At 40.5% G+C, this 13,210-nt stretch overlaps 1 protein-coding gene across 4 annotated transcripts in view; it reads left to right on the top strand.

The window, feature by feature from the left end:
• The window catches only part of KIZ (kizuna centrosomal protein), a 122,584-nt gene that overhangs the window by 86,738 nt on the left and 22,636 nt on the right, over positions 1 to 13,210 (top strand). For 2 of the 4 annotated variants that reach the window (XM_010369108.2, XM_010369106.2), the window contains exons 8-9: positions 3,074 to 3,239; positions 4,135 to 4,200. In XM_010369108.2, the coding sequence (XP_010367410.1) occupies positions 3,074 to 3,239; positions 4,135 to 4,200 (232 nt within the window). The remainder of the gene's footprint in view (positions 1 to 3,073; positions 3,240 to 4,134; positions 4,201 to 13,210) is intronic. The other 2 variants (XM_030914896.1, XM_010369107.1) reach the window with 1 other exon arrangement.

Here is a 13,210-nt window from a genome sequence, read left to right as displayed (position 1 = left end):
AGCAGTTTAATTTTTGTCTTTTAATTTTCTTAATGGTGTTTTGGACACAATGTCTTTTCTGTTAATATCTTACATCTGTCTGTTTATACATTTGAATATCACAACTGTAAGTTTTTTGATATAATTTAAGAGTCAGCCTAGATGATTTTTGGGGTTCTAGACATAGCAAGATTAATATTTAAACTGAACATGGAGGAAAATTCTAGTAGAACTGGGCTAATAAAGGAATAGTACTGTAGGTATAATTCATAGAACGGTTTATCTCCCATAATGTCTGAAATATGGAAGTATCAACATCAGTCATTCCACAGTGTGTGCCCTGGCATTTAATTTCCAAGCTCTTTCTCCTGGCTCCTGGTAAGGCTGAAAAGTGAGGGGATAGTTTGTTGGTACTGACTTAGGCTTCAGACTGCTGAGAACAATGAAACAATCTCTAGTTTTCTCTTCTGGGCTCCAAAAAGAGAGCCTTTATTAGTAACAGGTAAGTTGAAACCCATGCACAGTTCATTCATAAGTACTATCAGAAAGCCTGTGGTAAAATTGTTGTCTAGTGACATTTTTTCCGAGAATTAGCTCCAATTTGCAGAACCCATTTAGTCCCAGAATGAGATGTAATAAAGCAACCTGTTAACTGTTCTCTGAGCTTCTCTATGTGTTAGTGTCGTCAGTCTCAGACTGCAAACTCCTTCAAATTGGAGGTTTCCTTAGAAATACACTTTTCTGGAACATCTGCAAACAGTACATCTTGAAAATGTAATGGAATTATCTTAAAAGATAGGTTCTTTTATAAACATTTCTATCAAAAAAGTAACAGAAATCCTGGAGATAAGTATTGAGTAGTGAAGATAAATGGGATAAAATACAGATAGTCCCTGACTTCCAGTGGTTCAACTTACATTTTTTTGATTTTATGGTGGTGTGAAAGTGATAGGCATTCAGTGGAGACCATACTGCAAGTACCCATACAGCACTTCTATCTTTCTTTTTTAGTACAGTATCCAACAAGTTACATGTGAAAATCAACATTTTATTATAAAATAGGCTTTGTGTTAAATGATTTTAGCCATCTGTAGGCTAATGTAAGTGTTCTGAGCAGTTTAAGGCAGGCAAAGCTAAACTGTGATGTTCAGTAGGTTAAGTGTGTTAAATACATTTCTGACTTACAATTCTTTCGACTTGTGGGTTTATTGGATGTAACTCCTTCATAAACTCAAGGAGCGTCTGTGTACAAAGTAAATTAAACTAGCAGTGCAGTGTGCCCACCACATTATTTACCTCACCGTGGAAAAGAGGGCTCAGCGCAGAACTGTTGGCAATGGCGGTATTCTTGTCAAGCATACAAGGACTCATTAGAAAGGTGTTTGTAGTAGATTCCAGAAACAGATGCAGTGGTGCAGTGGTCTGTTTAGGCAGTTGGGATGGGGACAGTGATGGGAACCAACCTTGGCCTGGCCTTCAAGGGCAGGACCCTATGCCTTTCCCCTACTCAGCAGAAATGGGAATACTGAGCGAGTCATCCCAACAGTTATCGCAGTGGAGTGAAATCCAGGGACTAGTTTCTAGAAATAGAGGAAAAGCCCCTGGTCACTAGAACTGCACCACAGAAAGGTCCTGGCTGCAAGGCTAACTTGACACCAAGTTCTTTGGCCAGGAGGACTAGAACTCCTTAAATCCCCCTAATCAGCTACTCCAGCTCCTAGGGTAGACCATGGGTCCAGGAGGTCAGCCAGTACTAGGGAGGGCAGAAGGCAAGAACCCTGCAGGGATGTCAGGACTAAAGGTAGTTGCTTTAAAGTGTCTGAAATGCCAAACATGCAAGGCCAGACCTTCCATGCTCTGCTTTAGTGATTTTCCCTGTCAGAGTGTCTTCACCTTCTTTCATGTTAATCACAAGGAAGGTTATTTTTTCCACCTTGTTCACTGGATAGTTACATTGTTACCACTTCACTCTTGGCTAATGATGACCTATGAACATTTGTCCACTTCTGCTCTTCATATTAATTTTAAACTCTCATGGGCATTTCCCACAATTGGGTTGGACACTACCCAGTATTTACTGTCATTGTCAGCTACCTGTGGGTCACCATCACCACCGAGGTTTCCTCTCCAGCTACCTAAGGAAATTGCCACCTATCAATAGGAAATGAGAGAAACATACAGTCTGGCAGCGGGATAATGTGACCAGTGGTTACCTACTAAAAGTTTAACTCTTGTTACCAGCATATTTGTATTTCTTAGGGGAAAGTACTGACCTGAAAATCAAGAGACATGGCTACTAACCCAGGCCCTGTGAATTGCCCCCTTTTCTCCACCTCTAGGGTTGGCTCTGAAAAAAACCTGTGTCGTCCTCCTTGCTCAGGACACGTGAGGTATTATAAGTAAGACAATGCCTTTGAAAAAAGATAGGCAGTGTGGTGGGTGAGTTTCCCCAGATCCCCAGACGACTTACAGGCAAAGTGCAGACCATCTTAGTACTTGATTGAAGATTGGGATTTAGAATAAGGGCAGTTATCTTTCTGCTCAGTGCATCCTCTTCAGCCACAAATTTTTCTGCAATCTTCCTATTTAGGGGAAGTTCATGGGTCATTTTTAGGAGGACCGGGATATGGCAGGGTCACATCTTTCCAAATCTTTTTCTCAGTTCAAAGTAATTCTGTCTGACATGCCTAGAAAATAGGATTCATGTAATGAAAGAATAATTTTTTCCTTCAGAAAGGAGGTCTGAGGCTCTCTGCCTTTTGTATATATCGAAGGGAGGATAAACCTGCCCAGATTAACAGAGGTGGTCAGGTTTCATATACATACTTAACAAGCAGAAGAACATTTCTGCATTACATAAGATTCAGCCCTCAAAAAGTGTATTATTTTGAGGGTAACTTGTAAAGAATTAGATTATAGTAGAAAATAACCAGGTGTTATTTTATCTTGACATTTTAATTTCATTTAAATATAGGAAACAAATCCTAAGTAAAGCTTAACTTAAAATTATATTTGAAGGCTATGTCTTTGAGACCAAGAGGAATGTGGCTACAGTTTGTTTTTATTTCTTTGTGCTTTTTTTGAAACACTGTAGGCAACAGCATTATTGAGAAAAGCCCTTGCAGAAGAGTGTGGCCATAGGTCAGCTATTCACAGTAGTGAATCATCTTGCAGCTTGCCGTCTATTCTGAATGACAGTAGTGGAATAAAGGAAGCCAAACCTGCTGTATGGCTCAACAGCGTTCCTACAAGGGAACAAGGTAACTATTGTTAAAGTGTTTGTCCGTAGCAAAAAGGCATTCAGGGTCATCATCATCTTTCTCAAGGTATACCTATAGAATATCACTGACTAGTGAATACCTCTGATTTTAATATGCATAATGTATTTTTTGTTTTATACCACCTTCCAATAAATACATATGTTCTCCTTTAGTCTAACAGGAATGGGAAATCTAACTGTAAGTCTTTAGTTCTAGTGAATTTATTTCTAATAAAATAAGTATTCAGAAGTTATGAAATCTTAACAAAACTAATTGCTTGGCAGTAGATAATTTTGATCCCACAAAGATGAAGATGATTCCATAAAGTACTGTGAAGTTGTTGATATCACTTAATAGGATTTACTCGTAATTGTAAACATTCCTTTTAATTATAATAGAACCTTACCAGTGTCTAAACAGTTGATTAAGAATCAATGAATTTATGCCCCCCAAATTTAATAACCAATTTTGAGCACCCAGAAACTGTGATTATTTTAGCACTACCGCTAAGACATGCCATTTAACTGCTTTAATGGTTTTCCAAGACAGTTATGAATTCCTCAGGAATTGCTCCAGTTGATGTACATGTACAGGATGTGAGACTCACTTATTTTATGTCCCACCCAAATTTGATAGATGTCAGGCCCAATTATTTTGCATGAAAGCAACATAGTGGCACCTTAATTTAATTTAATTTTTAAATTTTTATTTATGAGATACCTTAATTTTAGAATAGATTTCCTTTTAGGAACAGTATTATTTCAGACAAGAAATACATTAACCAAAAAAAAAAAAAAAGAAAACATTGAACATAAAAGGAATGGCAATTAAACACCCAAAGGATCTATTCCTTAACTTTGAAATACATTTTTATTATTATGCATTCAATTTTTAGAAGTTTCAAATGGCTGTGGAGACAAGAGCAAGAAAGAAAACATGGCTGCAGATATCCCAATCACAGGTAAAGCTATGGTTGCCTAAGAGTTTCAGACACAAGATTTAGCATCAGTGGTTTGTGGACCCCACTAAGAGCACATGTATTCAGCTACTGCATGCTGGAGCAGGAGATTAATCCTAAGAGCAGAACATATATACTTTTGTTAACATAAACTAAGGTGGAAAATCACTGTGTCTATTGAATTCTTCATCACCATGTTATATATTTACACCTGTAACATCCTCCATCATGTACCCTTTCAGCACCTGCGTCTGTGTGAAAAGGTCCATCTCCCTGGGGAACACCCAGTCATTACATAGCAAACTATAGATGTTTCTGATGTTACTCTTTCTTTCCTGTGGTAATTGAATATATATATTAAAATAAGCAGATAATTTTTTGAAAAATGCCAGATAGGAAGCTTGTGTTTGCCTCAGTTACAAAGCCTGTCTGATAATTTAAAAATTGCACCGATCAGGCTTCATCAAGACCTATTAAGATTTCGGCACATGTATTAGGCTTGTTTAGGTGGAATCTGAACGATATCATTATTTTTTTTCTTTTTAGAATAGCAACAGCAGCAATTAGTATTCTGTACAGAGTTCTATTTGTCATACATCTGAATTTACTAGTACCTTATTTTGTAAAGTGGTGTACTACTTCATTATAAATTCAAAGGTCTGACTTTAAATATTTATACAAGTAGATACACCATTGCACCAAGGTACTGAGGCATGCATGTGCATATGTGGTAGTTTTGTTGTTGTTTATAAGCAGAAAAGAATGGCCTGCTTTTATGGCAGTGCAATTCCTGGCATGATTAATTTTTTAAACTCATGTTTTTGTGATGAACTCTGGTTTTGAAAAAGGAGTTTATGGTAGAGCAATTATTGTATATATTATGCATTCAGATAATATTTTACTCTAAAATGCAGAGTTTTTTTATTTTAAACATTTTCCCCAATGATATGTTTATTGTGTTTTTAGTCTGCATTTTCTGAAAACTCTGGTATGGCTCCCTGTTATTTTTATTAATAGAAATGTAGATGATCCCAAACTACAGATAACCAAGAAGTCATTTGGATACTTTTCCCTTGCATTTACTTTTGGATACAGAAGTGTCTAATGGCCTCTGAATTTATTTCAGTTAAAATTATAAAGGATTATTGAGGAGAAACCAGGAAATTACGTTGTCATTCATTCTTTCTTCTCTTTTCAGTATTCTTCACAGTCATCCCTTGCTGGGAGTAGTTGACTCTCCCCAAAGTTAATGCAAATGTATTTTCTTATATACTTTCTTTATAAGAAAATGGATAATTAAGTACCAGGGTTTCAAATCCTCCCTTATGCAGAAAGAAGTGCAATATGGCTAGAAGCAACCTGGGTTATTGGCCATTAACATTTTAAAAGAAAGGCTGGGTGCAGTGGCTCACGCCTGTAATCCCAGCACTTTGGGAAGCCGAGGCGGGCGGATCACAAGGTCAGGAGATCAAGACCATTCTGGCTAACATGGTGAAACTCCATATCTACTAAAAATACAAAAAATTAGCCGGGCGTGGTGGCGGGCACCTGTAGTCCCAGCTGCTTGGGAGGCTGAGGCAGGAGAGTGGCGGGAACCCAGGAGGCGGAGCTTGCAGTGAGCCGAGATTGCACCACTGCATTGTAGCCTGGGGGACAGAGCGAGACTGTGTCTCAAAAAAAAAGAAAAAGATTTTAAAAGAAATTGTAATTCCAACAACCTGCCATTGATCCATCAATGGTTGGCAGTTAAAAAAAAAATGCTTTGTGCCTATTTTGTGCCAAAATATTAGACATTAAAAAAAAAAAACTTTGGAAATTTTTTAAAAACTTAGCAAAGCCATATACTTTGTTAAGGTGTTACTGTTCTGTCCTTGGCAGTGTACTCTCCCCACCCAGGGACCTCCCATGAAATTCATGTTTGAGGGCCTCACACACCTTGGCACTGCTAATACTGTTGCTTTGTCCATCATTGCAGCTACTTTGATCTCTTAAGTTCTTGACCATCATCCCTTTATTAAATGTTTGTGACTTTGGCATAACTATTTGGAGATTTTGCATTTGGTAGAGTAAAGCAAGTACGTAGTTTAATTTAAGATAGAGTCTGCCTGCCTCTTTTTAATAGTTTTGTTGGAGTGTACTGTTTGTGTGAGTACATGCTGGTTGTGTTTGTATGGGCTGCATTCCTTCTAGAATATTCCAAAGAAAAGAAATATTCCAGAGGCTGTCCCCTGAAGGTTGAGGAAATGTAGCAATTAGACTGGGGCTTTGGAACCAGCCTTCAGTGTCAGCTCTTTTACTCCTTGCTCTGTTTCTCTACCCTCTCTGAGTCTCTGTATTGGGAAAGCAGACATACTGCCCAATAGGATTGTCTTAAAGTTTAAATGAAATCATTTATGAAAGTTCCAAGCAGATACTAGACACTCAGTTTTATCTGTGATATATAATAACATTCACGTGAACATTATTAGTGTTCTTGGTCTTCTGTGCTGGCCCCCACAAGCCCCAGCATTTCCAAACCAGCTATGAGGAGCCTCACAATGCAAACTCAAAGAAGAACAGAAGTAGAGAGAATGGGGATGCAGCATCACAGAAAGTGCCATTGTGAGATGAGCCCCCGGAAGAGTGGACACTTTCAGTCTGTTCTTGTGGACCTGCATACCTTCCTTGAGTTGTGGTAGCCACTTGGGACCAAGACCCACACAAGTACACTGCTGCTGCAACGCCTGCAAGACAGTACTTCCCGGTAGTACTGCTACGTTAGTTTCTGCAAGAAATTGCCACTTGAGAACACAATTGAGATTCAAATCCAGAAGGATGGTTACCTTATCAAAAAGGAATCTCAAGAAGAGTTTGATGATACTTTTCCAACTTCCACTTAGTCCCATGAGAAAATCCATAGAGAAATATCCAAAACAGCTGCTGAAGTGTTCCTGAAGATCTCATTGGTCAAGGCCCAGACGTCTGTGCCTGGGGGGGGCCTGTGTGCCCTTAGTGACCCTTACTTGCTCACAGTGGAAGACGTTGCAGGGCACCTGATCACCAGGCGGCAGACCTCCCCTGATGTGTGTGCTGCCTCACAAGTATTGATGAGCTAATGCAGCATTTTCCAAAATGTGTTATTTGCAGTGCTCCACCCAGAAAATACATCAATTAATACATATTTTGTTGCCAAGCCCTGCGTGATCCTTGTCTCTCTCTGCAGTATGCATAATGCATAGAAGCATAGTGAAGACTTGGAGAAGACTTTCAGCAAAGGAATTGTTTAAAAGTGTGATCCTGGAGTTTCAGATAACTTATCATTTATTTGAAAATGGAATTTTTCCTGTTAACAGCCAACAGAATTAATGTTCTATGGAACATGCTTTGTGAAACATACACACATATATGTGGAACACTTTTGAAAGCAGTGAGTCCAATGGGGGCACCAGTTTCCTCAATACACTAAAATTATCTTCAACATTTTTCTGTGGTTTCATTTTGTGGGAAGCTCTCTTGTACGTGAGATTGCTTTATAAGGAAACTTTGGGCTGCTTTAGTGTAACTACACCCAGATGTTATGACTGACAGCTGTTTGTTACAGCTGTTCCTTGAATTGATGAGAAGGTTACAGTAGTAACTTTAGGCGCCCAGGAGTGCTATTCTTCAGTGTGGGATCCTTCTGTATGTCTTTATTTGCTCTTCAGCCATTTCAGAAGAAGTATAAGAGAAATATAAGAGAAGACATGGCTGAAGTGGAATCTGGGAAGTCACAGGAAGTTGGGGGTGGGAAGCTGTGAAGTCGTATCTTTATCAGAATGAGGGGGTCCTGGAGATGTTTAGCCTGAGAAGGGCACAGTAGTTCTTTAAATATTTGAGAAGCTGCCATATACCAGGCAGAATATTTATCGAGCTTAATTATAGAGTGTAGCTCAGTAACAAAACAACTTTCTAGCTCTTCATTTCAGCAAAACCAAGTTCAGTATCTTCCAGGTGTGAGTGCTTGAACCATGGCAGGAACCATGACTTATTTTTTTTTGAGACAGGGTCAGGGTCTTGCTCTGTGGCCCAGGCTGGAGTACATTGTTGTGCTCATAGCTTGTTGCAGCCTCTGTCTCCTGAGCTCAAGTGATCTTCCTTCCTCAGCCTCCCAACTAGCTGGGACTACAGGCATGCGTCACCATGCCTGGCTAATTTTTGTATTTGTTGTAGAGATGGGGTTTCACCATGTTGCCCAGGCTGGTCTCAAACTCCCAAGCTCAAGCAGTCTGCCCGCTTTGGCCTCCCAAAGTTCTGGGATTGTAGGCATGAGCCACCTTGCCTGGTCCTGTGGCTCTCTAAAAGAGGCATCGTGGAAGGAGTTATTGCCTCTGTGACCCCTGGCGTTCCTTCTAATGCCAAGGGACTGTGCTTCTTCCTCTGTGCTAATGGAATCCAGTGTGCCAGCATTCTCATCTCTTCATTTCCCTTTCTCATTTGCTTATCACCCCAAAATGGAGGTCATCTTGGCTGAGGCTCCTCCTTAAAGAGTCTGCTATCACTTTGAAGGCATCTGCTTTGTTAATCATTATTATGGAGCATGCGAGTTTTCTGTGTTTAGATTTACATATAAACCCTCCCGGGCACACACCGATCCCCCACCCACAAACACAGAGTCAGTATTCCATAGCCTGTATGATCTGTTGTTGTGAATATATTCTACCCCTTTTATTGGTCTAGTTGTTGTTCACTAAAGAATCCAGGTGGAAATCAAAGATGAATTTTTATATCTATAAATATATGGTTTTCTGTATATAAGTACTATATAATTAGATGTATTAATACAATATATATTATATATCATATAATTATATATAAAATCCTTAATTATATTAATTAATTAATACTTTTACATGGGCTGAATCCTGGGATACCAGGAACCACAAAAGATGGGATCCCTGCCCTCAGTAAGCCTCCCTCATCTCTCACCTTCACAACAGTCTTACAGGGTAAACATTAGTACTCACCCTACAAGTGGTCAAAGAGAAACTTGAAAGGTGTCCTGCTCAAGGCCATGTTGCTAGTGTGTTAGATCTTGAATTGAACTTAGACTTTGGGATTTGGGCCCTTGAACTCCTTCCGTTTCACTGCCCTGCCTCTTTTATTTATTATTTTATTTTATTTTATTATTATTTATTTGTTTATTTCTTTTGAGACAGAGTCTCACTCTGTCACCCAGGCTGGAGTGCGGTGGCACAATCTCGGCTCAGTGCAACCTCTGCCTCCCAGGTTCAAGCAATTCTTGTGCCACAGCCTCCTGAGTAGCTGGGATTACAGGCACGTTCCACCATGTCCGGCTAAATTTGTATTCTTAATAGAGACGGTTTTGCCCTGTTGGCCAGGCTGGTCTTGAATCCTGGCCTCAAAATATCCACCCACCCTGGCCTCCCAAAGTGCTGGGATTATAGGTGTGAGCCACCACGCCCGGCCTACCCTGCCTCTTTTATTTTACCAAAAAGACAACTGCATCAGGATGTCCGGATCAATTAAACATCAGTGTACATCATAAAAGAAGATGGGCTTTGCAAGGCTGCTTCTGAGAGCAATGATAAACAAAGCTTGCCTTTCCTTTCACTTGGGTTAGGCCTGGAGAGGTGGGCAGCATGCAAGGATTTTCAAATGCAGCTCATCCCAAGAGGTAGACCTTTTATAAAGTGGGGCAGACCTGAGCCCAGCTGGACTGCTGGGAGGTCAGTTTCCCTGAAATACTTCCTGACCTAATATACAGGTTAGTTTGCCTGAAACACTCAGGCCATGAGCAAAGTGATGCTTATCTAGATTGGGAGAGAAAGCCTGCCTTTTGAACTACTTATATCCCCAAAGTGAAAATTTCCCACATTGACAATTTTGTTTGTATTTACACTAAATTTACCTTTCAGCATTAAGTGAGTTTTAATTTTAGCAGATGATGCAGCTATGCTAAATGTCATAAAAATACAGCACCTAGCACAGAGTGGGCACTTAATTTGTCAAATGAATAAAAATGGGGATATTAAGGAATTTCCTTAAATGCTTGTTGATTCAGGACAGAATACTATCTCTTTCAGTCATTCACTCCACCAGTACTTTTCCCACCCCACGTGCCCATCCTGGCAAAACTAGTCTCCTTAAGCTCCATGTGAAAAGGGCTCTCAGCTTTTATCTCAAGAGGATTAAGCCTCTAAGAATGTCCATTCAGCCTCTCGTTCTTTTGACACCAATTCTCTTGGTCAAGCTGTGTTGAAAGTGGTTGCCTGACTGTGCCATTCCTTGTGGATATTCTTTGGCAAGCTGAAATATGCAAGGTAGTATTTCCTTGCATATTTCCTAAGACATCCATTTAGAATCTTTCCAGGAGGTCAGCTTAGATTTGGAGGGTGCCACTTGGAGTTCTAGGCAGTGCTTCCCAAAGTGTGATTGCTTGAGTTTTACATCAGTTCGGAAAAGGGCTGGAAAGATATAGTGGCTAGGTTGTCACTGGTGACTGGATTTATCCTGGGAGGAAAGACTGCAGTGATGACTTTGGGCTCCCAAAGCACAGTGGCATAACACCGCTACTACTGAGGCTTTACCGAGAATGTGCTTCACCTGTCCTGTCCCAGAAGCACTTTCCTGACAAGAATCAGTCGAGACATGTTACCTGTTGTGCCTGGGACAGGAAACCCCCAGCTTGTGCAAAACCAGGGGAACCGCCATATGTTGCTGGATTGTCCATTGAAAGTCCACATGGCCCTGTCTCTGTGCCAGGCGTCAGCCTGCTGGGGCTTCACCCATGGAGCCTGCTCCCTGCTACTTGCCATAGCAAAACAGTCCTCATTATATTGCAGGACAGTGCTGTTTATTTAACCTGGTCATTAAAGGATAGAAAGTATCTTTCTGATGGGTCTTCTGGACTGGATGCTTCTACGTTCAAGGAGATGAACTCATAAATGCCAGGAGAAATTCTCCTTAGTGGCTCATGGTAGAATCCCATGTAGAGTTTTAGAACATACCCATGCCCCAGCCACACCCTTGTGCAATTATTTCTGAACCTCTGGGAGTGGCACCCAGGCATAAGTACTTTGTAACACATCCAGGTAACTTCTTAGGTTTGAGAACTATGGAGCAGGGGTCTCAGTTCAAAAGAACCCTTATAGGTCTACTGTTGTGAAGCACCCTCATTTTACACAGAAGACTCTGAAAGATGAAATTGGGCTTTAAATATTTTAATAAAATCAGGGGTTGGAGTGTATTATTTTCCTAGGGCTGTTGTAACAAAGCAGCACAAACTTAAAACAACCGAAATGCACTCTCTCACAGTTTTGAGAGCTAGAAGTCTGAAATCCAGGCATCAGCAGGGCCCTTGCCTCTGAAGGCGCTAGCTGGTGGCTCCTGGCTTGTGGAAGTATAAGCCCCGTCTCTGCCTCTGTCTTCACTTGGCCTTCTCTTCTGTGTCTTTGTGTCTGCTCTTCTTAGAAGAACATCAGAAATGGGATTTAGGGCCCTCGGTAAATGCAGAATGATTTCATCTCGGGAACCTTAACTAATATGTCTGTAAAGAACCTATTTCCAAATAAGGTCACATTCTGAGGTTCTGGGAGGACATGAGTTTGTCGGGTTGAGGGGAACAACACTATTCAACCAACTACAGGGAATGAGGATGGACTCCTTTATATTTTACATTTTTAGCATCCAGTTCGTCTTCTATAGTAATGATTCCTGAACCTATCATAAATAATGGTAAAGATAATACTGCCATTTCTAATTTCTCTCATTAAATAAATCATTGAGTACAAAGGGCTAAAATATACTGTTTTTTAAAAAGCTATTTATATCAATAAAATACAGCTTTCTGATCAAGATTACTCAAGTTGAAAAGTTAAAGGTGTCATGAGGTTGAGAGTTGAAAATTCACCTGTCACGACTGAACAGTGTTAAATAGCAAGCAAAAGTGTTTCAGCTTATTTGGGGAATGTCGGTTAAAGGTCAGTTTCAAGCCTGGAATTTGTTTTCAGGTTTAATTGTTGAGTTGACCCATAGAAATTAGGACTATGACATAAATATTTTCTGAAGCAGTGCCAGACAACTCATGTGAATTAGGTGGGTCTCTTCTAATGCATCGGCCCTCTTCCTGAGAGTGCAGAGAGCAACCTTGACAATGGAATTTGCAGGTCCAGGTCTATACAGGTGGAGTGGAGTTTATTGCAGAAAGTCTGGACGTGAAAAGTGATTCTGGTTATGGACCCAAACTTGTGTATCTTCCTGCCTTAAAAAAAAAAAAATCCTTTTTTTGTATTTTCAGAATTGCGAAAGCAGCCATATCCTATTTTCTCTCTCTCTCTCTCTCTCTCTCTCTCTCTCTTTTTTTTTTTTCCAGAGACAGAGTCTTGCTCTCTTACCCAGGCTGGAGTGCAGTGATGTGATCTCGGCTCACTGCAATCTCCACCTCCCAGGTTCAAGTGATTCTCGTGCCTCAACCTCCTCAGTAGCTGGGATTAGGGGTGCCTGCCACTGTGCCCAGCTAATTTTTATATTTTTGTATTTATAGTAGAGACGGAGTTTCACCATGTTGGTCAGGCTGGTCTTGAACTCCTGACCTCAAATGATCCATCTCAGCCTCCGAAAGTGCTGGGATTACAGTGTGAGCCACTGCGCCTGGCCCTATTTCCTTATTATTATTATTATTTTTTTTTTTGAGATGGAGTTTCATTCTTGTTGCCCAGGCTAGAGTGCAATGGCACGATCTTGGCTCACCGCAACCTCCACCTCCCGGGTTCAAGCTTTTCTCCTGCCTCAGCCTCCCAAGTAGCTGGGACTACAGACATGTGCCACCATGCAGTGGTGTAGATACAGTTTCTCCATTTTGGTCAGGCTGGTCTCGAACTCCCGACCTCAAGTGATCCACCTTCCTCAGCCTCCCTAAGTGCTGGGATTACAGGCGTGAGCCACCCCACTTGGCCCTTATTTTTATTTATGCAGATTACTAGACAAATGATTTCTGGATTCTCAGTGTTAATATTTATCTTTTGAAGTAACTTAA

The sequence above is a fragment of the Rhinopithecus roxellana genome, chromosome 13 (assembly GCF_007565055.1).
Source record: "Rhinopithecus roxellana isolate Shanxi Qingling chromosome 13, ASM756505v1, whole genome shotgun sequence".
NCBI classification, from domain to species: domain Eukaryota; kingdom Metazoa; phylum Chordata; class Mammalia; order Primates; family Cercopithecidae; genus Rhinopithecus; species Rhinopithecus roxellana.
This window is presented reverse-complemented; position numbering and strand designations above follow the sequence as displayed.